Source organism: Erpetoichthys calabaricus, chromosome 5, assembly GCF_900747795.2.
Source record: "Erpetoichthys calabaricus chromosome 5, fErpCal1.3, whole genome shotgun sequence".
Lineage (NCBI taxonomy): Eukaryota > Metazoa > Chordata > Cladistia > Polypteriformes > Polypteridae > Erpetoichthys > Erpetoichthys calabaricus.
This window is the reverse complement of record NC_041398.2, coordinates 203,965,043-203,988,886: the sequence shown is the minus strand read 5'-3', so window position 1 is coordinate 203,988,886 and position 23,844 is coordinate 203,965,043. Positions and strand designations below refer to the sequence as shown.

The window sequence follows — 23,844 nt, the reverse complement described above, 5'->3', positions numbered from 1 at the left end:
GATGGATGGATAACAAAACTGCAATATACAGGAGGAATCCCATTATAACGAAACTCACAGGACCAGAAAAATATTTTGTTATAACGAATATGAGAAAAATGCGAATAGTACTGTAACCGGGGCCGTCGGTAATTTGCCAAGTCTAATGGCAGCAGCGCAAGGACAGCTCCGTAGCTGCTCTCCTGCATCTGATAATCTGTAAACCAATGGCAAAACAATTGGTTATCTTCTGCAGGATCAGGGTTACCGCGTAACTTGCTTGTCGCGTAATGTTAAACGTTTAACACCAGGCTTTGATCTGTTCTTCCTCACACACTCCTGACCGCTCTTCTCTGGACCACATGTGCCACAGTGGAGACTCTGAGCCTCTGGTGTTCTTCTAATCTGAAGATGGGAGCTAAAGCCTGTACCATGGGTCCTAACTGCACTCCTATTCCGAATGAAGTCGAGATTGTACCTGCCTTCTCTATACAGTAATAAAGTACCTGTATTTTCCTTGGAAACCTGGACTCACCTTCCTGTCTCTCGTGCAACTCTGTGACCCAAGCTTGACAATACCTGTATAAAAAAACAGCGCTTCTTAAACTGCAAAAAGTATTTCATTTGAAAACGAGACGTTATATGAAACCTTTTTTTATAGAAATACAGGTATGAAAATACATAATGAAAACAAGGCGTTAGATTTAATTTTTTAAAAAATAAAAATGCAGGTATGAACACAGAATGAAAACGAGAAATTACATGCAACTTTTTTTTTTTTTTTTTAAATATAAATACAGTTATGAAAATAAAGAATGAAACCGAGTTGTTAGATAAAGACGAAGGGACGATTCAAAAATGTTTTAGTCACGTCCATTTTCTTCATTCCGGAATCAACTTTTTCCAGGACTGTTCATTTTTCTTTCAGCTTAAACTAACACTGTTTTTCACTTTATTTGTTCCTCTCAAAGAAAACTTTGAGAAGCGCTATGAATCTCAAACAGTACGGTATCCACACACAACATAACTACCCACGTGAATGCTTGGTGGAGCACTGACTCAGAATTCAGCTATGTGTATGATGTCACACCTACATGCTCGCAGAGACTGCCAGAGAGTGGAAATTTTGGAACAGACAGTCTCTTTGAGACAACCTGTTACAGGGTTCCCGAGACTCAGCACAGAAAGTATAGGAGCAGCATTAAGTATTTTTTGCATCGTATTACTATTATGTTCGGTGGCCATTTTTGGTTGAAAAAACGTTTGTCATACTAAGATTTACATTTTGTTAAAACGAAATTTATTTAATACGATGTTGTATGAACATTTGTCCGGGCTCACAAAAACTATTCGTTATTCTGAAAATTTTGTTACCTTGGTATAATCTATAACACGATTTAACCTGTACTAATATGCTAAATCACAATATTTTGCAACAGAAAAATTTAGTGTTACCTTATGACCCAAATACTGGATAATATGCTTTGTCCCATGCCTAGTATTTATTGCTTAAGGAATCTTGATTCAAATTTTCTACAAATTTTTAATGACAAATTAATGACCAATTTTATGCAGTCTTCAACAAAAGAAAAGGTAGGATTGAGTAATTATCTTTATATCATTATTGTATTATTTACAAGGTAATAATATTTCCCTCTTATTTGTGTACATTTTCTACTACTTCTATGGCAAGTCTGTGAATTTGGTAACTAAACTTGGCATTACTACCTGCTGAAGAAAGACTGGAAGTTGTTGTCTCATCTGCTCTTGAAGCTGTGGATTTCCAGCAAAAAGTGGGTTGTTCAGCATCATCTGAAAAATAGTAGATGAATTTATACGCTGATCACGTAACTATGAAAAACTAAATTAATTTTTGGTTTTATTCAGAAATCATTTTTGAATCTACAGTACAGTATTACAGGAGATCTCATTTAGAGAAAATGGCTTCATTATCATATTTTGTATGTAACAGTTCATATTACCACAAAAATTTCAGTGACCTAAGAAATTACAGTACAACTGATAGCTGCTTCACAGAAAACACAATTTTACATAGTGCATATATAAAATAAATCTGAAAGGTAGTACAAAAGCCAATCAGGTAAAAGGTATAAAATTATTAAGATACAGTATTATTTATAACAAAGCAGAACGTGAACGTAAACATTTTTGTGGATAACAAGAAAAAGCTACTGTATCATTACTTACTGCAATTAAATATTAAAAGTAAGACAACACTGTCTTTTTTAAAGCCTGCTTTCAGGCTGTCTATGCACTTAACATTATAATTACAGAAGTGATGTTTTTTGTTATGCTATTCATTTGTTGATTACAACACAATCAATCATGTGTACATTTATTATTATTAATAGCATTACTACTATCAAGCTGTAATTTCAAATACCAGGTCCTAAGTAATGTTCCACTTTCATTACTTATTAATTGTTAATTAGCTACACTAATTTCTTAGCTGTTGCCTGAAATGTTTTTTTTATCTGCATCGCTGTGATAGGGGACACCCAGTGGTGTGGGCTTTTGCCTTAGAACTCTTGCATTTAGGATTCAAATGAACCTGGTTGCTGTTTGAATGGAGTTTACGCGTTCTCACATTATCTACCTAATTTTTTCTGTGTGTGGTGCAATTTTCCTCTCGAATCCCAAAGAAACAATTGATAATAAAAACATAAAATAAAGAAGTAATTGATTCCAAATTGGCATTTTGTGTGTTGGTGCGTGTGGGCTACACAGCTGCATATGTCAAAGTTAGTGTGACTCTATATTCACATTACTCGTGAAAAGCGATCACATTAAGAGGATGCATCACTACAGTTGTTAGGAGGTTTGAGTGTTGGTCTCACATGGTACTCCTATTTCTCTCTTGCCACCACTGTATGCGTTTTGATTAATGCGATTGTAAGTGAATTTAATGTTCCCCCCCCCCCAACTGCTCTATGATCGTATGCATGACGTGCATGTATCAGGTGCCTGATCAGGAGCTAAGCTTGCCCTGATTGACTGGTAATTATGCCAATTGTTTATGCGAATCAGGACACATTTTTACCTATTTGCATATTATTTTTACCTTGTTATTGTTTTTAATGCTCAATGTTAACCCTCGACTCATTATGCTGTGAATGAGATTCCCAATTTACCAAAAGCAGATGCTTAATGTTACTAAGACAGCACAGCCTGCACAATTTAACCTATTATGCAGGGATCTCAAAGTCCAGGCCAATGGGCCATTTCCGGCACACCGTCCCTTTCCCACCGGCCCATACATGATGTCAAGAAAATAATGCAATCCGGCCCACGAATGCTAAACTTATTTAACTATTTTCGCCTACTTCCTTCATTTACTCATTTAAATCCAAACAAGTTTAAAAATAATAATTTTAAATTAAAAAATGATTTCAAATTAACATAAATCTTTTAGTTCTGTCATTTGGTGCAAATGTGTAGTTTTTGATAAAAAGAAAGCAAGTTAATTTCTTTTGGAATTCATTTGCTTGGTTGTTAATAAAAAGGATGTCTCTTTCCAAACCAAAAAGGAAGGTGGATGCTGAACACAGACAATTTCAAGAAAGATGGACATTACAGTATATTTTTGTGGAATTCAGTGGAAATGCCACCTGTCTTATATGCAAAGAAAAAGTTGCTGTTTTGAAGGAATATAATCTCAAACGTCATTCATTACTCAACTAAACATGGACAACACTATGATAAGTATCAGGAAGAAGAGTGGGAAAAACTACCTACGCAGCTACACAAAGAAAGGCCCGAGTCTTTTTCGCAAAGCAAAGAAGGATGCTGATGGTGCGGTGGAAGCAAGTTATGTGGTATGTGAGTTAATAGTTAAGGCAGGAAAGCCATTCATCGAAGGGCAGCTTCTTAAGGACTGGATGTTAGAAGTCGCTGAAATATTGTGTCCAGAAAAGATGGGCTTGTTCAAAAATTTTATCAGCAAACACCATGGCAGAGCGAATAGGTAAGTTATCAAATGACATTTATGATCAGTTACGCGAGAAAGCTAAAGTTTTTACTGCATACTCCGTACCGCTTGACGAAAGCACCGACAAAATCGACACTGCTCAACTAGTGATTTTCATTAGGGGTGTTAATTCCCACTTTGATGTGACAGAAGAATTGCTAAGTTTATGTCCAATGCACAGACGTACCACAGGCAATGATATATGTCGGCTTTTGTGCGACGCGATTGAGCTTGCTGGTTTGCCATGAAACAAACTGGTAGGCATCATCACAGATGGAGCCTCGTCCATGACAGGCAAACAAAATGGACTGATAGTGCTAGTTCAAAAAAAAAAAAAAATTAGCAAAGGAAAAAGCTGATCCAGCGGTAGTGTTACACTGCATTATTCATCAACAAGAACTGTGCAACAAATGCTTACAATTTGAACATGTCTGTTGTTCTGAAATGTATTAATTATATCACATCAAGGAGTTTACAGCATCACCAGTTCAGAGCCTTTTTAGAAGAAATTGAGTCAACTTATGGTGATGTACTTTACTGAAGTGCGCTGGCACAGCAGGGGAAATATCCTGAAAAGATTTTTTGTATTGAGAATAGTGGTTGAAAAATTTCATGGCAGATGGCAGAATGGATGTTCCTGAGTTAGAGGATCCACAATGGGTTATGGACCTTGCTTTCTTAGTGGATATTACACAGGAGCTGAACATATTTAACTTAAAGCTCCAGGGCCCTCATCAGCTCATCCCAGCAGCTTATGAAAGTGTGAAAGTATTCACCACAAAATTGGAATTATGGAAAATACAGCTTTCTGCCAAAAATCTCACTCTTTTCCCAACATGTAGATCTCTTGTGGAGGATGGCACAGCATTCAGGAGTGATACATATATATCTGCTATTGAAAGCCTACTGCAGGAATTTGATCACCGTTTTGCTGACTTTAGATTACACAGCAACACCTTCCAGATGTTTGCAGACCTCTTTTCAGCTGATGTGCAGAGTGTTCCAAGTTTGTTCCAAACGGAACTTATTGACTTGCAGTACAATAGTGAGCTAAAATCTAAGTTCAGAGAGGCACAGGGGAAAGCAGACTTGACTGGGCAGTTTCTGAAAGAAACTTTCCAGAGCTGTCCAAAGTGTTCAGTCAGGTAATGTTCCTTTTTTGGACGCATATATCTGTGTGAGAAACTTTTCTCAACTAAGAACTTTAATAAATGCAAGTACAGGTGTAGGTTTACTGATGCTAATCTTGAAGCTTTGCTTAAGAGTTTCTACTGTAAACTCCATTAGTGCAAATGTTCTGTGTGAACAGAAATGCTGGCAGGTTTCTGGGCAGAAATAGAATATAAGTTCAAATGTATTCAGGTGTTGCATGTGTTAGGTTAATGCAAAGTTTGGTAAATTTAATTAGAAAAAAGAATAGCACATTTAGGGTTCGCTTGGTATCGCACTGAGAACAACCTTTTAAATGTTTCGTTGTCTGTTTGTTTTGGTCCGTGCCCGACTACTATTGGTGTGTTCACATCAATTTAAATGACTCTCAGACAAATTGCAATGGAGTTCAATAAAGTGCGCTACTCAAACTAGGTGTGAAAACGCCTCTAGAGGCTGACCTAAACATTGTTGGCATGGGACCTTTTCACACTCATCCAGGAAAGAATTGGTGGTCACATTTGAGAAATGTGGGATGACAAATTGCCTATAATGTGTAATAAAACTCCAGGAAAAAATGTTTGCTCTCAGTGTACATTTAACTATGCCACAGCACAATAATATATATGAAACCACAAATGTACCATATAAATAGATCATGAAAACACTTTTCTTCTTGACATCTGTTTAGTTTCTTATTTTTATGCTTCAAAGGAGATAATTTCCTAAACCACAAATCCCTACCCCACAAAAAAATGTTTTATTAAATACCTGTGCTGCTAGGTCTGGATTCTGGCTTAATGCCTGCATCATACTTCGCATGTATGGAGCTGACAACATATTTTGCATTAACTGTGGATTTTCTGTTATTTGCTGCAGAAGGCTCTGCATTCCAGGTGTGCTGAACATACCTGCTAAACAACAAACAGAAATTAATCTCAATAACTATTATACTTCTAACAACCACTCAGAATACACAATCATTTACTGTGATTTTTTTCAGTTTTCCATCTATAATGCAGTGACCATCAACAGTCAAAAAAGTTGTGTATTAAATGTTTTCACGTGGCCTAAACAATTTTTTGCTCATTATTGATTAAGATGTGTAAGATTGATAAAAAAATTTTGAATATGAATGCATGACAATGTTCAAGGCAAGTCATTAGTGGGGAAAAAAATCCTCTTTTTGTTTTACGCATTACTTTTTTGGGTTACCAAGCATTATTAAATAGTAGGTTGTTTTGTTATGAGTGGGAAAACATGATAATAAATACATGAAAGATTTATCAGTTGCACCAAAATATAAAATACTGCATCTGACATCTGGTTACTTGGTGGACTGAATTAAGACTTTCAATTATTGCTAAAAAATTTTTATCCTTGAAAAATACAAGATTTTTTTTTGTAAAGTCCCTATATTTAAATCTTTTGCAACATTTCAAAAAATATTCAGAAAAGTTTCATAGACAGATTTATAAAGGGTTTTGTATTGGGATTATATAAACTGGCCCCTAACACTTTTGGTAATTGCACAATGATGCGATAAATGCTGAATCACACATTTTTAATAAGTAATATATGGTCAAAGAAAACACTCTACTACACAAAAATACAAGTGGCAGTCAAAAAGTTCCCAAAATTGTGATATAGCAGGAGAGTGAAAGATCAGATTACTGAACTTGATGTTAGCACGTTGTTCGAAATGCAACATTGAGCCAAATGACTATTATCCAACTTTTTGATGCCTGATTGCTCATTTGATTACACATAGTTTTGGTATATTTGAAGAGTGGTCCTAAAATAAAATGCAATACACATGGAGCTGTCGCTAAGTAAAATGCATTACATCTGCTTTTAGTTATGTGATGCAATCTATGGACAGGAATTAAAATGCAATATACTTGTGTACTGCATTTCAAACTAACACGAAAGTTAATTCATTTGGCTGATATGTTTTTAATTCTGACACTACAAAACCCTGCCAAAACTAAATAACCATGTCTATATTCATTACAATTCAATGTAGTTTTATTATTATTAAAATTAAATGTAATCCAATTATTACATTTTTATTTATATAGCACCTTTCCCATGCCCAATTTTGCCACGAATAATCTTCCACAATCTGCAGGGATACAAGCTTTGCAAATCTGGTTGTCCAAGTATGCTTTCTGGTATCCCAGCTTTATATACAGGGTGGTAGGTTACCTGCAACTTTTTACAGCAATGTTTATTTGTCAAGTTTTGCTGTACAGGGTGCAGAGATTTCTTTTATTACTTAGGGATGATCAAATCAATTGGCTCTCACAACAGAAGACTCAATTTCTGATTGGAAAATTGACCAATCACAAAAAAAAAACAAAAAAAAACTATCTTTTCAGTTCCTGCTTTCTAAGCTCTACGGTAACTTAGTTGCAGTGCTCTTTCATACACGATAGTTGCATGAAAATCTTTTATGAATGGAAGTTGTGCCAGCGTGCATCTTTTTTTTTTTTTTTGGCAGCAAACTTCCTGTACTGTAAACAAAGAGCAGCAAGTCAAGATATATTCTCCCAGAGACTGAAAGACGATTGGAATATTTGACTTTACGTTAAAGAATGAGGGAATAATATAGTGAGAAAAAGGAATCTGAGAAGTCATCCAGTGCATTTAGACAAACCACAAGAAAAGCTGCTTTAATGAATTCATACCTTTTTATTTGGTCTTTTAATTAAAATGGACACTGAGTTTGGACAGCAACCTTGTATTAAGTACAGCAGCTTGTATATTTAATTGGAAAAAGAAAGATAAATAAAAATTAAAATGGCTTCTTAGTAACCAACAGGCTTGCTAGCTTAGCAACAAAATTTGTATTTTACTTCTAACCTCTAACTTCTAATGTTAGCCATGCGTCTTCTTCAGAAACATATGAACAGTTGATATATTTGCAGCTTTTTTTCAAAGATTTAAACTGTGTTTATGTTTTGTTTGTGCATGTACTACACGATAAACACTGAATTACTAAAATGGTAATCCAAATTTATACTTGCACCTCAAAAATTACAAATGGCTAGCTAGTACACTGTACATTTTAACATCAAAAAAAATCTTTAGTGAAATTACAGTACCAACATTAACAGTATAATATATGTGTCTGGTTATGCTGGAGCTTTGTATAAAAAACTTTTTAAATGGATAAAGAATGAAAAAAAATTTGGAACTAGACAATCCAGTAAAAATACAACTAACCAAAATATAAACACAATCAGCATTTCAAGTTAATGTGTGGTCTTTTTCCAAAGTACAGAAAAAATATTTTATTAGAACTGAAATGAAACACTGCATTAATATTACATTCTCAAATTTTGCTTTCTGACTTAATTTAGTCCCCATCAATTACATTCTCTGTCAAAAACATCATCAGTTAAACCTTCAGAGTTATTCTTAGGTGCAAAATGCCTGTTACAGTGTTTTACACTTTTAGTTGACCAAAGCCCATGATCTATGTATGCAACTGCATTAAAATAGGTCACGTTTGGACCATTAAGACGACCCTCATGTGAGTAAAGATGTGGTTTAGGTCTGAAAAAGCATGTTAACACTTGGCAGTTTTTGGGCTAATACTAAGGAACATCTTCACAAACTCCAGTATACCTGTTAGGAACCCAGAGTACATGCTGGTTAATGGTGAGCATTTTATTATTTTATGAAATTCCTCTCTCTGACTGTATATGGCAAGATCTGTTTGTATTGGAGTACAGCCCTCTGATATTAAAAGATTAATATCCATTTCCAAAGGCTTAAAAATTTGTAATATTTGTAATAGGAGCACTGTTGCAACATTCAAAACACCATATGTGATCAAAAAGCAGTTAAATATTTAGGTTATGTTCTCAGCAGCAGCAAGTCCCGTCAGTTGAAAGGAGCTACCTGATGCATCTGTGTATATTTTTGTTTAAAAGTTGTACACTTTGTGAAACGACTATACAGTGCATCAGCATTTGTTAGATATTGCAGGTTAGCTATGATAGCAAACAATCTGTTACTGTGCTTCCCCACCTATTCAATCCTAAAATTAACTGTGCCTGAAAGAACAGAACCACTTTTATATGCAGTTTCTGAATGCTCTCTGCATACAGCAATGTACAGTCTCTAACATCATTGTAATGCTTTTTCTCCCTGCAATTATCACTACTTTGTGTAATATCTATCTATATATATAATTCACAAAGTCGACGCCAGAAGGGGAAGACACCCATGAAAGCACGCACACCAAAACAAGACACCCATGAAAGCACGCAGGAAGAGGCGTGGATTCACTAAGCCGCCGACAAGTAGGAAAGAGCCATGCCCACCAACTCTATGACCATTGGATACGACGACAACTCGCAGAGCCACGCCCACTAACTGGGAAGCGACGCCTCGAAAAAAACGGCGTCATTTATGTTCATCTGTTGTACGCTATACACATCGACCTCTGAGCCACCTTGAGTTGGGGGCAGCAAGTCTTTGATAGGCAGCAACAAAATGATGAAAGTACAGGCGCATTTTTTTACACAAGCTGTGTGTGTGTTAGTTAATTTGTTACTCGAAGGATTTCAAGATTTAATATGCACAGGCGGTAGCACTGCAAATGCAGTCCAAACGAACCAAAAATCTTCCACAGTCTCCTTACTGTAAAGCAGCAACACTACCAAAAGAATGCACCAGGCTCGATTTTACTTTCACTTCTGTTTGGACAACTGTGTCGTTCAGAAAGTGTTCACCCATCAATACATAATTATGCGACATATGATACGCCGTGAGTTGGCAAGAGCCACGAGTGTTCAGCGGTGTTTCCCAAACTCGGTCCTGCTGAACCCCTGTGGCTGCAGTGTTTTGTTCCAACCAGATTCCTAATCATTAACGCCTGTGAAACTCATCTGGGATAAGTCGCACCTCCGCGCTGAGTGAAAACACAATGTATATTGCTGCAACAAAATGATGAACGAACGGGCGCATTTTTTTCACACAAGCTGAGTGGGTGGGTGTTAGTTAATTAGTTACTCAAAGGAATTCAAGATTTAATATGCACAAGCGGTAACACTGCAAAAACAGCCCAAACCAGGAAAGACAGCTGGCAAAAAGTCACCAACAAACTAAACGCGTGTGCATTGTACTTACTGAAAGCAGCGTTATGGATTTTGCAAATGTTCATTTTTTTCCCTCTGCTTAAAAAACATTGAAAAAGCGGCGTATACTACGCCACGGGTTGGTTTGCAGCGTGTAAAACAGTTTGTTTGTCGCGGATAATTTGCTATCCACACAGGGAAGAAACAGGAAGCGAACCCACAATCTTCCACTGTCTCCTTACTGCAAAGCAGCCGTACTACTACAGCGCCACAAGGCAGTTAAAGAAGTTATATTTATATTTTTTACACATCACACACTAGAAGCTGCTGACGAACCCTTCTCTTCGTTGTCAGTCTGTAGCTGCGAAAAAATAAAAGCAATACGAGTTTTAACAGAAGTCATTCAAGTGTATCATAAGTTTCTATAACGTTAATGAAAATGGCCAGGAGGTGTCACTAGAGAAGTGAGTGTTAAATGCTTCGAAGCTTCGATACGATTTCCGACACAATTGCTTCAAACGTGTTGATGTTTCGTGATGCTTCGTGAGGCTTCCAACCCCCCCAACCCAATCAGTAATCACAGGTTACTGAACGAGAAATCAGCAGACTAGCATGACGGATGGGGTGTAATGGGCGTCCTTCCCCTCTCCTCCGGATTTTTCAAATGTTAATTTTTCCCTGTGCTTAAAAATCATTAAAAACCCAGCCTGATTATGCGGCGTATGGTACGCCGCGGGTTGGCTAGTACTCCATAATTTGAAAATTTTGTTTCTACTTATTTTGGTCATAATGCTGCTTGTAATTATGATTCCTTTCACTTGTAACTGGTATTAAACAAGTAGTGGAATGGTTCACCTTGTCCTCCCCTCTTTTTTTCTTCCAAATCCATAACAAAGTATATGTTGATTATTATGTTATTGATATCACAGTAAATGACAAAAGGGATATGATTAACTTTTGACATTCTTGTCTACACTGCTTTTACAGTGGTTTGTTTCTTTTGTTTGCTTTATAGACTTGCTTCCAAATTTCACTATATTGCTTACAAGTGTGTGTCTGTGTGTGCAGACCTTTTTAACAAAAGCAGCAAGAGGAGGTCGAATATAATCCTCTCATGGCAGTCTGATATTCTATAAACAGCTATTTTATTTTAAGTTGAAATCGTACAGTAAAAATTTAGTCTTTTGTTTTTAATCAATTTGCTTCTGATTCATGGACCAAAGATCTAGAACATATGGCAATCCACCCAGGCTTTGTGAATCTACAGTTTGGTTCTCAGGAATTAAAAATTGGTAGTCCTGGGCATCCAAACTACTGATTTATCCACCTCTAATATTTACAAATGATAGCAGGTAAACAGATATAAACAAGGAAACACTGGACCATTTTACTGCAAGCATTATCAAGTGTGCATCAGAACATCCTCTCAGTCAGTCAAGTGACATTATGCTACTGCATGCACCCTGATATAAACAGAGAAAAAACTTATTTTGGTAAAGATGACTTCTGTTAGACATAATATTTTATCAAGATTATACCTCACAAACAACTAAGAACTAAGGTAATACTGTCTGGGTATCCAGAAAATTTCATGTGTCATGTTATCCGGGTTCAAGGTTTGCTTAGAAATCACAGCCTAAATTGCAGCACTCAAAAATGAGACCTCAATTCACACAAATAACACAGCAAAAATATCTTAAGTTTATATGTAATGTTACCAGGCAAAGATGTTCTTTTTCATCTTTCCTCTTCACCACCTCTAAAGAAGCAGTCTCACTTTGTAGGCAATCAAGGAATTTATAGAAGCTAAGTTAGAACTGTCTCTTTAATACAGGAAATGGAGGGATAAACAAAGATTTTAAGATAATCAAATTCCTGTCAATGGTAACACTCATCAGTCTAAATTAGAACATTTTATTTTTAATGGGTCACACAAATTCACACATATGGTCAAACTTACATAAAACGAGAGTAAACATTACATTTTATTTTACTGTTGGAGCAAATGAAACAGGACCTGTCTCAACCTGACTAATAAAGAATGAGTATCAAATTCTTTACTCTTTATTAAAAATCCTCATTTTTTTTGGAAAAGGCTGAAACATCTCGGGCATTTTTTCACCTTTACATAATAAGATTTATATGAGCAAACGGGCGATATTAGAAAAGAAAAAATTAAACCCTTTATATGGTCTTCTATTCTGACAATTACACATTTTGTTCACTTGGATAACTTAAGCCTGGTGTTCAAAATCACTTTCGGGAAGGCTACATGTTTAAATCTGAACAATTTCTTAATTAGACTCTGATATCTGCTGTTAATGGGACAGGCTGTTTAAATTCAATGGTTTGTTCTAGTTCTCAGTCAGTAATCTCTCAGTTCACTATTAACTTCAGAATAGTCAATGGTTAGTGGTAAGCTGCACCAGTGTATTAGATGTCCCATGAGGGCACCACTTTAAAGGAGTTGTAGCCTGGTAGGAATCATAATGTTTCCCCAAAAGGGTAGCCTGCTGGTAAATCAGCTGGAAACTGGAAACCTTGCCATTCTAAACATAGTGAAAGAGAAGCCATAGAGGTATGGCAGGATTCTAAAATATGTGCTGGCTAACAGTGGGTCTGGTGCTGCAAGCCGTTTATGACTTAAAACAGCAGTTCCATTAATGTTTTAAATATCAAATAACCTGGAGCCAACGCAAAAGGGCCTCCCCTGTCTTTTAAAGTTAAAATACTGCCTACGCATTGGTAGCACTGCTCCCTTTTGTTTTGTGCACATGTTCAGTTCATTCAGAGATTGCATGGTCATTATTACTTCTAGTAATATAATGTTTGTCCTGTAAGTTTTTTTCCAACAAAATATTTTTTTTCCCATGGCTATAGGAAACTTTTAGCTTACCAGTAAGGAATCGAGCAGCGGGGGAAGGAAGTCAGCATCTTGCAGCAGGTTGGTTCATCAATCAGCGACGAATATGTGATTTCGTACCTATTTTTTTTATAGGGAGTGCTTGTGATTTGATTTGCCGGCCCAGCAGCGGAAATCTGAAGGTCAAAGAAAAGGGGGATTGAAATTGGGCAAACCTGTAAGAACGGTTTGATGAAATTATTTATAACGCTCGGTATAAGGGTGGGAAAAGTGGATACTGATAAATATTATTGTTTAATAGGCAAAATCTCTAAAATACAAAGTCCTATGGTAAATAAAGTTGGGACCTGCTACCCCCCACATTCAAATCGATATACCCATTTCTGATGATTGATGTAGAGCTAGCTTCATGAAGCAAAGAAAAGGTTTTAGCAATTCACCACTGGTGGAGGTGATAGTGGTAGTATCGTCATGTATACAGAATGTGGTGAAATTCTTATTTGCATATTTATGAGATTTCCTTGTTTAACAAACATTTTTTGATGGTATTCAGACTTTGTGACATTTGCTTAATTTTGTTTAGGAGGGAAATATCTATATACAGTAGATTGCAAAGGCTTTCCTGATTTAAAAGCCTCAATTTAGTTGTTTGTTATATCTTTTGTATTACAATTTGGACTTTGGTTTTTGCTTTCACCTACTATCAACTGACCTTATTATTGGACTGTTATTTAGAGACTTAAACAATTCTATATTTAAGGCATCTATTCATTTAAATTATATCTTATGTAAATATGCATTACTTATTTTTTGCATAAAAATATTTTTATGTCATTTTAATTTGTTTTTCTTTGCCTATAACTACTTCTTTGACATTCTGTAAAACACTTTGAGCTACATTGTTTGTATGATAATGTGCTATAGAAATAAATGTTGTTTATTAATTTCTATGTGATGTCTTTGCCATACTTAAACATCAGATTACAAGCAAAGCACTGTTCACCCACTTGCCCGAAAACAGGGGCAGCCTATCTAAGGTCAACAGCAGTGAAACCACACTGCCCTTTTAATAGTGTAGACTCACAGGAGAGCAACTGAAAAGAGTGGCTTTTAAGAGAGGCCCCCCAAAAGCTGTCTGAAAGGCAGAGTCCTTTAAGGGCTGCTAAAAGGCTGATACAGGCTCAGAAGTGCAGGGACATCAGGGCCATCTAGAATTAGTTCAAGCCTGGTATCCCTGGAGCAAAAAGAGGACATTCCTAACTAGGGATGTCACAATACCACAACATGAGTGAAACTTCACACTACTCGATACCACAGCAAAACACAATTCCCATTCAATGGCTTTTCATTAAAGTACCTCCATTTATTCAAAATCAACAATATTGTGCCATTTTCTGTAATACTGTATAAAATATATAAATACTATAGTAACAAGAGCTTTAAAATACTGGTACATCAATCAAGTTGTTACCCAATTATCACTTAAGTAAATTAGTATTGGCATTCATAAATATCAAAGTACAATGCAGGGCTTAAATTTTAATGCATTGCAGAGACGGGGATCCCCCCAGTCTAACGATAAATAGAGTTTATATTATCTTGGGGGGATTTCAGCATAGGGCTTTTAAAGACTGAAATAAAATGAACTACATGATTTATCTTAACATGCAAATTCAAAATCTATTCTCTGACATTTTTTGTCCATTAACTGAAAATTATTCCTTGAAATCTATGCTAAATATAAAATTCAATCATTATTGTAAATATACTTTTGAATAGTAAATGTCAAGATAATTCCAGATATTTCCATCTAAACAAAATCTTTAAAGCTATTTTTGTAACAAAATGCTTTTAACATCTGGTTTGTCAGTGAACCAATCAGTTAGGTTTGTTGTTTGCTATTGTAAGATTTATACTTGCATAATTAGCTGGTTAAAACCAATTACTAAAGAGTAATGTTTAATGAATTAGTCAAATTATTTCAAATTTGCTTTAATTTTCCAAATCTGTTCCTCCTTTTTTAACATTTGTCCCAACATTAAAGCTTCTTGTGTGAAATCAAACTTGTTAGTTTTACATGAATCCTTTATTTCAAAACTCCTGTTAAACAGACTTGTTTTGCTGTTTTTAAGGTTTCTTGCGTGAGTGATAAGACTTTGTTATTTCTTATGCCTGTCTAAAGATCCAGAACTTGAAAAATACTTCATTGTTAGTACCTGTACTCACAAAAATTAACTGTGAGACAGCATTGGATTCTTCCAACAAACCATTCAAGTAGAATGGTAAATGGCAGAATGCCATCAAAAGCCAGACGAATGACATCAATTCAGTGTTTGCAGATTCTGTATTTAGCAATGAAATACACTGTTTTCATTGTCCTACTAACTTCAAGTTTCACCAAATATTCTTCTTTGTTTTGTCTTTGCACAATGTCTTGTTTGTGTTTTAATTTTAAATTTTAATTTTAATTCTATTTTTAATTTATTATTTGCACTTCATGTTGTTACACTGTGGACCATGAGATTCGCAATTTCGTCTATCTGTATACTTGTATATGGATGAGATTCTCTTTGAATATGCATCTCTGTTAACATAGTGCATGTTGCATTAAAAAAATGCGCCTTGTCCTTAAAAACATTGAAACACTAATAAAATTTTATTTTGGCATTAAAAATTTGAGTAACTCATGGAATTGTCAGTGTAAACAAACCAAGTTGCCACTTCATTTAAATCTTACATCGATGTTTACTTGCTACAATTGTTTTTCGCCCTGCCAGTCCTTCCACATCTCACAACCCTATAGGTACAACCATGGACATGTGAGTCGTACTCCGGCATGACCCTGATCTGTATACATTAGTTATAAAATTGACATATGCTTGGATTGATGGACATCTGTAGAAGTGCCCCTTACAATGAGAATGAATGCGAAGCCTCTGTTCATTTATTGGGGCCGTGTAGGACACTACTTAAAAGCAATTAATCTTGTTAATTTTGCATCTCCTCTTGCAAATGTGTGACAAAACAAGCTAAATGAACACATCTCATTTGATTGGTAATGTTGCTCTAAAAGCGTGTACAAATATGTTTTTGAATAAATTCCATAATGGGATAAAACTGGCAATAACTCGAGCCTTGGTTTTTCATTTTTTTTTTTTTTTTAAACAACAACCACAATTTCTGCACTCACAAGTTCCAATTCAACAAACACAAAAGCATTTTCAGACATGACTTCCATTTGCCGTTTTTCTTTGCAATATAATGCAATGTTGTATCATCAACAATGTGGCTTTCTCTGTACATTCTCGGTAGTACAGATACTGTAAAAAACCTGGTATGCCATCATAACTTTAGTACGGAATTAGTACTGAAATATCAATTCTTGTGACATCCCTACTACTAACTCTGCACTGTTACAGAAACAGGGTTTTTCACAGCATTTGGCATATTAAGTCTGCAGTTAGGAGTAAAGTCTGGAGCAAACGTTCACTAATAGGAGAAAGAGTCCAGGGTCAGGAACAAGGCAGAGTGCTTTATGGTACTTTGTAGAGTGGCAGCAGGGATTTTACTTACTTCTGTTTACTTTGTATTTTATGTTCACACTTATTTGTTCCTCTCTTATTTATATCAGAAAAACACTGGTTTTGTATACTTTATGCTTTATTCTGGACAACCTGCTACTCAGGACTGCACCCTCTATTTACTAGATAATAACTTTCATTGCTTAAAATCTTATACTAATTTTTGGTTCGTTATAATTTGCTTACTTAATTTCTTTTAAAATCGTAACTACTTTTGATTAACAATGAAACACGCATTTACAACTATGTCCATTACAAAGAAATATTTACAAAAAAATAAAAATTCATTAACCACGCACAACTACAATTCCAATTTGTACAATTTCTGAGAAAAGTAAAATATTTAAATATACAAATTCAAGGAGGAGAATGAAAAAGCTATTTGCCTAAATTTCAAGTTTCACAATCAATATTGATTTCTAATTAAGAAATCTGCTTGAGCAAAAATGTGCAACCTCTACTGCTCTATAGTATGTACAGTAGCCAAAAAAAATGAATAGCAACCTCACATTCTTTTTGGATACAGTTTAAAAACAGTTCAATTCAGTTAAAAAGATCAATTTTTTCTGAAAATTTTAAGGAAAATTAAAATTCTAAGTGAGAAATATCTATAGTGGCTTTCATTTTAAATGAATGAAGCAAACAACTACTTCAGATTACTAAAGCAGACAATTAGGTTCATTTTGATGATTTTGCTATTTCTACTTTGTGCTCAGTTCCTTCTAGGGACCAATAGCATGAACCAAAAACAACAAATCCCTCAAAAGAATGTCTACTGATGGGGAGTGAAAGAAGTGCCGATCATTTCTAGTTCCATAGTCTGGAACATCATAAGTCCTAGCCACAAAAACCCACTACCAATTAAAATCCATCCCCATACACAGGGTATCTGACACTGGATAACCTTAATGGGAATGAGCTCCCCACTTTGCCTCTACTGATATTTCTTATACTTAGAATACCAAAAATTCAGGATAAATAGAGAATAACACAACTACAAGTTTACCACTAGAGACTGAGACTGAGTCCAAAAAAGCCCTCTACAGATCCTTCCCTGAATTCTAATATATATATGAACCAGCTAATTTAAAAAGCATTATAAAAAACAAAACTTACTGGCAAATATTCACATAACATTAGCAGCAGGAATTTGTATGAAGCTCTTTAATAATAAATTGTATAACATACGGATGCAGACTACTACAACTCTGGACCAAAATATATATGTCTCCTTAAATTAATAAGGCAGTATGCTGAAAGGCAATACTAGAACTAGGGATTCAATCACTAATTCATAAAAGAAGCCTACTACATGTTCTGTAATCTCAGTTCCAACAAAACTGCTAGTTTTACAGGAAATGCTGAATTCAATCAGTAAGTCTTCGATAGCTGATATTAGCCCTGATTCCTGAATATTCTTAAGTCAAAGAAAAGGAATGATCTTAAATTGTGTTACTAAAATACCCTCTTAAGAAAGAAATTCTAAAGTCATAAACAAAACATAAGCCTTGTAAAATACAGTACTATTGACAACAGCTTTTTCTTTACTTCTTAATAATGGCACCAGTTATGTTTATTTATATATTACCATAAGGACATTTCATTTGAAAGACTAACATTACATTTCATTTATATGCCAGTAATGCTCATGTGATGATAATTCAAGGTATAATAGTTAAGAATAACTGTTTTAGCAAGGTCAAACTCAGAAAAAAAATAGAAAAAAACTAGGTTGTTTTTCCGCTTTTTTTGGTTTAAATTTGTCAGATGACAAGAGAACACTGCTTGCTCTTAAGTCAAAGTTAAATTTTTGGCTGGACTGATAGTAATGAACCCTAAGTAGATCTTAGTGTTTGAGACTTTTCTAACTCTGTCAATGAAGAACTGCAATATTAAGTCATTTAGTAAATATTTGAAACATAGGAAAAATAGTTAATCGGTATCAAGAAGACTACTAAATTGCTTTTATTATAACTTATAGCCAAAGAACTGTCAATATCAAAAAATCTGTCCTATTAATTTTAAATGGGGAAAAATATGAAAAAAAATATTTTAATAATGTTAATTACATTTCCCATCTGTAAAGTATTTATCATATAAGAGTGTCCTTTCTCCAGTATTAACTGCTGACTAATTCTGATCATTCAAATCAAAAAAACTGAAGAAAAAAAAATATTTTGCAGTAGTTCTAAATTAAGTTATTTTTTAGTTCATATTTTTAAATGTTTAAGTAACAATATTTAAAAAAGCATCACTTCCACTGTGAATGTGCAATCCGTGACTACACTGTTGAATTGCACTTCAGTAATCTGTTTCTTTTCTATCAAGAAGACTAATTTTAAAAGACAGTGGTACATCTTGCATAATTTAAGGAAAAGTATAACATGAAGGAAACAGGTAGAGAAGATAAAATTTACTTGTTCTGGAAAGAAGTGGGTCATTTTCCCCCAAGCTAATGACATTAAAAAACTGGGTGTATGAGAAAACTGTGCACTGTCTATAACATGGTGAATTCATTAATGAAGCAATATAGGATTGCAAAGGACTGTATTTGGTTAGTGGTGCTGGTTTGGTACTATACAAAGCTTATATACTACTGGTCAAAAGCTTTAGAACACCTTAGTTTTTTCAGCTTTCTGCAAATTTAATCAGTTGAAATACAATGAACGACCTAAAATGGTGAAAAGGTAAGTAGTAAGCAACCAGATCTTTAAATTTAAAGTTTATGTTAGCAAAAACTGAAAAAAGGAAACCAGAATATTACAAATGGGTCTTCTTCAGTGAACAACTAATATGTTAAAACCTACAGATGTTCTGCAGCAATTAAAGCCATGCAAGTTGAAACAAACAATTTGCACAGGTGTCCCAACTTCTGTTGATTACTTAAAAACACTTTGTTTATCTTAAAGCAGAGTTGGAACACTATAGTATATACCCTAGAAAGGTGTAAATTCCAGTGATAAGGACAAGAAAATGGCAATTAGCAAATGAAATGAGCTAGCCTATAATGAATTAATGTTCATGTGTAACAGCATTATACATTTTTATTCATGTATGGGTTATCAAGTTTTAAAAATGTCTGAGCCAACACCTGAATTTTTGCATATTATCTATCAAAACATGACAATGTTGCCTCTGAAACAAATTACAGTTACAGTGATATGCTTTGATTGGTAATAATGAAAATATTAAAGTACAAGAAATTTTGTGAGTGGTACGATGTCACTACAGCTTACCTCCTATTCCAGAGCCCAGGTCTGACAGTAACTGCCCTGATGCTGGGCTTGTTGTAGCATTAATGGCATTACTTCCAGAAGTTGTGGAGATCTGAGTGCCTGTAGTAGGTGCCCAGGGATTTGGTAATGGATCTCGATTCTCTGTTTGGGATGGCTGATTACCACTGGCAGAATTCCTCACTAAGGATGCAAAAGGGTTTCCTCCAAACTTTTAAAAGAGGAAAAAATACACTTTTTTTAAAATTGCACCATTACATTAGTTAAAAAAATGTATTACTTACATTAAATTAGTACTAAATTTCTCTGAAATGGTAAGATGAATACTTCTACTCATTACATACTTTTGACAAGGGGAAAAGGAAACATTAAATTAAGCAGACAAATTTATTTCTGCCCAGTACGGAGGAGTAATTCTTAGCAACATAGCTTCATGACTATCTGGGCTGAGATTTAATTCCTGACCTGAAGATGCTTTACAGAGTACTTCAGTCCCCTTTTTATAGGCTGATTAAGATGGTTTGGTAAAGAATGGTTGGAAAAATGTACCACAGTGAATGCTAAAGGTGCTGTACCTGGCCCTAGCCTATCAATTAATGCTTTAGTCTAGTGGAAGCTAAATTATCCACAAGCTAGTAACATTTAGACTTTTTTTTTTTTGGCAATGGACAGAACATTATCAGGTGCTTGGAACTGCACGGTGTAATAACTCTTTAATTTACATGGTTTTGTGTTCTTTCTAAATTTGTGTATTGTGTTTCTACTTAAGGTATAGGCTTTATTTTGCATTTTGTTCATTGTATTGTAGTGCATCCACATAGAAATATTTAGTCTTATGTTTTGCTGTTTGTCTTTCTGGCCAGCATGTGTGAGCAGGGGATGGGTGAAATGACCTGTTCACATGTCCTTTAATAGAGGAATAGGTTCACGACTGACAGTGGCTCCACGTAGGGCGGGATATCAGGGTTTGTACACATGCTTTCCAGAATTTTACAGAAATATGGATAAATCTGTTTTCAAAATACAGAGAGAAAAGGTCATAAAGAAAGTTGGATCCACTAATGAACCATCTGCCAAAGTGAAAAAGAGCAGTTGGCTTCAGAACCAATATTTGTGAACCTCAATTCCATGCAACGCTGAATTCATTAAGTGGACCACAGGTGAACTCCCCAAAATTTAAATTTTATGCCGCAGAACTGACTGCTAAGACAATTTACAACCAAACTATGTTTCACTCAGTGGCTGGATAATACATATTTATCACCATGTAAGACTACAGTGTGAACTTTAGGAAAGGCTGGAGTTTGCATTCATTGTACATATGATTATTTACAGTGTTGTGGCTGTTTTGTGTTCAATCGCACTGGGGAAAAGGTCAAAGCTATTAACATCTTTGCTTTGAACCATATAAAATGTTCGCCAGTGTTTACCAAATTTCTTTTAATTTGTTGACTGAATTTATATATTCAAGAATTTGACTGTTTGAAAGGGAAGTGGACAGACTGGTGCTCTGTAAGGTGATTTTAGCCTCAACTTAGTCACCTTACTGATTAGGAAGGTGAAAGGAAGTAATCAACACAATTTTATCGTTCAGTGCGCACTTAATTACACAGTTACAAACTGTACAGTACAGTGACACTTTACTAGCTGTATTTGTCAGTACATGCATTTTTCCACTGTACATTTGTCTGCACTTTTTTAATCCTGCATACTTCTGCCACTGCTCCTGTAGGGTGTTAATGCTGCAAATGTGAAGGGCAGTATTTTGTTTCAAATAGTAGTCCAGCTGGCTGCAAAAGATTTTTCAGAATGTTAAAATGATTACTTAAAAGAAAAAACTGACAAGATAGAGAGCAACAATGTGAAATTAAATTAAAAATAAAAGTGATGATATGGGTTTGTATTTGCTTTCTTGGTGTCTGGTTCAAATACCTGGACATGGTGTATGGCAAAAAGAAAAAAAGAAAAAAGTGATATAGAGAAAATATCTTTAAAGCTCAATCTTACCTGTTCCTGAGCGGCATTCAGCATTGGCTCCTGAATGTCTGTATACATTCTTCTCAATGCATTGTAGCCTCCTGGAATGCTTTCAAGGTTGCTCAGTGCTCGGTCCTGATTCCTCATCATCTCTTGCATCATGGCTGGATTTCTAGCAAGTTCCAGTGTCTATAAGGCAGAGGAAAAACAGTTGCGTAAACTGTATACAAGACATAATTCCATTACAGTATTCATGTATTTTTATACATTACCTTACATAAAGTACACCTTGAGAAGTTTTTATAAGAAAATTCATTATGCAGGGCTAAGGAAGGCTGTTAGCTGGAAGGATGTTGGACTTCTTAATCGTACTTCTTAAAAAAATATTTAATGTACAAGTACAAGAGTGTCATTATTGTGTAACTTCATTACACAGAACATATATTAGCTGGAGATACTGTGTATACTGTGAAATACAAAGTTTTACTACAAAACTGCTTGGTCATTCTTAATTCTTAAGGTATATTTATAAATATGAATGTTACTTATGCAATACTTTTTTCCTACTAATATCATACTGTATGATACATAGAAAAATAATAAACATAGTAACCATTTAAATTTATTTGGCACAAAATTGTCAACTACTTTATTTGCAAAGCAAAACACTCAATCATTAGAACTGCTGAACTTAATATTTGTGTGTTATAGTAGAAAGTAAGTAGTTTTTAACTTTTACTGTAAGTACACTGCACAATCTTTCACCAGTTTCATTTGATAACTGTAAAGGGTTGTTTTATGTCATACCTATTACAAGTAAAAGACACCATCACTCATTAGATGCTCATAGATGAAAAATGTAAAACAAACACCAGTTTTCTCTATGTGGTGTCATCTTTCAATTTTCCGAAGTCCACTGGCAGAGCAATAACTTTGAATTACTTTGTTATAGGCCAACCAAGATGCTCATAGTCAGAAATAACTTTAATATTGTGAATACGTACATCTGACACCAGCAGAGTCTGAAAGCCTGAAATCATTTTTCAAAAATCACATTTAGTACAGTCGTGGCCAAACATTTTGAGAATGACGCAAATGTTGTTTTTCACAAAGTTTGCTGCTTCAGTGTTTTAGATCTTTTTGTCAGATGTTTCCGTGGTATACTGAAGTATAATTACAAGCATTTCATAAGTTTCAAAGGCTTTTATTGAAATTGCATTAAGTTTATGCAAAGAGACAATATTTGTTGGCCCTTCTTTTTCAAGACCTCTGCAATTCGCCCTGGCATGCTGTCAATCAACTTCTAGGCCAAATCCTGACTGATGGCAGCCCATTCTTGCATAATCAATGCTTGGAGTTTGTCAGAATTTGTGGGTTTTTGTTTGTCCACCCACCTCTTGAGGATTGACCACAAGTTCTCAATGGGATTAAGATCTGGGGAGTTTCCTCTTCCACTCTTTCTTTATTGAAAAATAAAGTGCAAAATTAGCGTGTAGGAGCAGAGTTATTTAAAATAGACACAGACAGTCATTACATGCACGGACAAATATAAAAATATTTTTATTGTGCGTTTCCCCAAACCTGCAACACTACATTTATAAAACCTCATTGCAAGAAAGCTTCCTGAATTAAAAATGGTGTTATAGAAAGAAATCTCCCTTTCTGTAGGTTATTTTAAACTGGTAAGATGTAGTGAAAACATAATACTTTTAATAACATTAAGGTTTTATGATTTGTACAGTGTTCTTTAAAAGACACACGGTTTACAGCTTCCAAAATAATGCCATCCTTGAAAAATTGTCCTTTTATTCCACAGCAATACTTTCTTTTTGCTCTTAAGAGTTGAAGGTTTACAGCCACTCCACCCACGATTCAGAAATCAATAAGGCATCCCTCTCAGTTTTGATGGTTGAAATTGACAATTTAAGATTCAAGGCATATTTCGTGCTGCATGAGGTGTCACTAAAATAAATAAATACTAAAT

At 34.9% G+C, this 23,844-nt stretch overlaps 1 protein-coding gene across 3 annotated transcripts in view; it reads right to left on the bottom strand.

Annotated features, from left to right (window-relative positions):
* The window catches only part of LOC114652185 (ubiquilin-1-like), a 60,040-nt gene that overhangs the window by 13,861 nt on the left and 22,335 nt on the right, over nt 1–23,844 (bottom strand). The window contains exons 5-9 of one of the 3 annotated variants that reach the window (XM_051928616.1): nt 21,891–22,049; nt 19,887–20,094; nt 5,888–6,030; nt 1,708–1,791; nt 515–558 (exon numbers count right to left, since the gene is read on the bottom strand). In XM_051928616.1, coding sequence (XP_051784576.1) covers nt 515–558; nt 1,708–1,791; nt 5,888–6,030; nt 19,887–20,094; nt 21,891–22,049 — 638 coding nt within the window. The remainder of the gene's footprint in view (nt 1–514; nt 559–1,707; nt 1,792–5,887; nt 6,031–19,886; nt 20,095–21,890; nt 22,050–23,844) is intronic. The other 2 variants (XM_028802427.2, XM_028802428.2) reach the window with 2 other exon arrangements.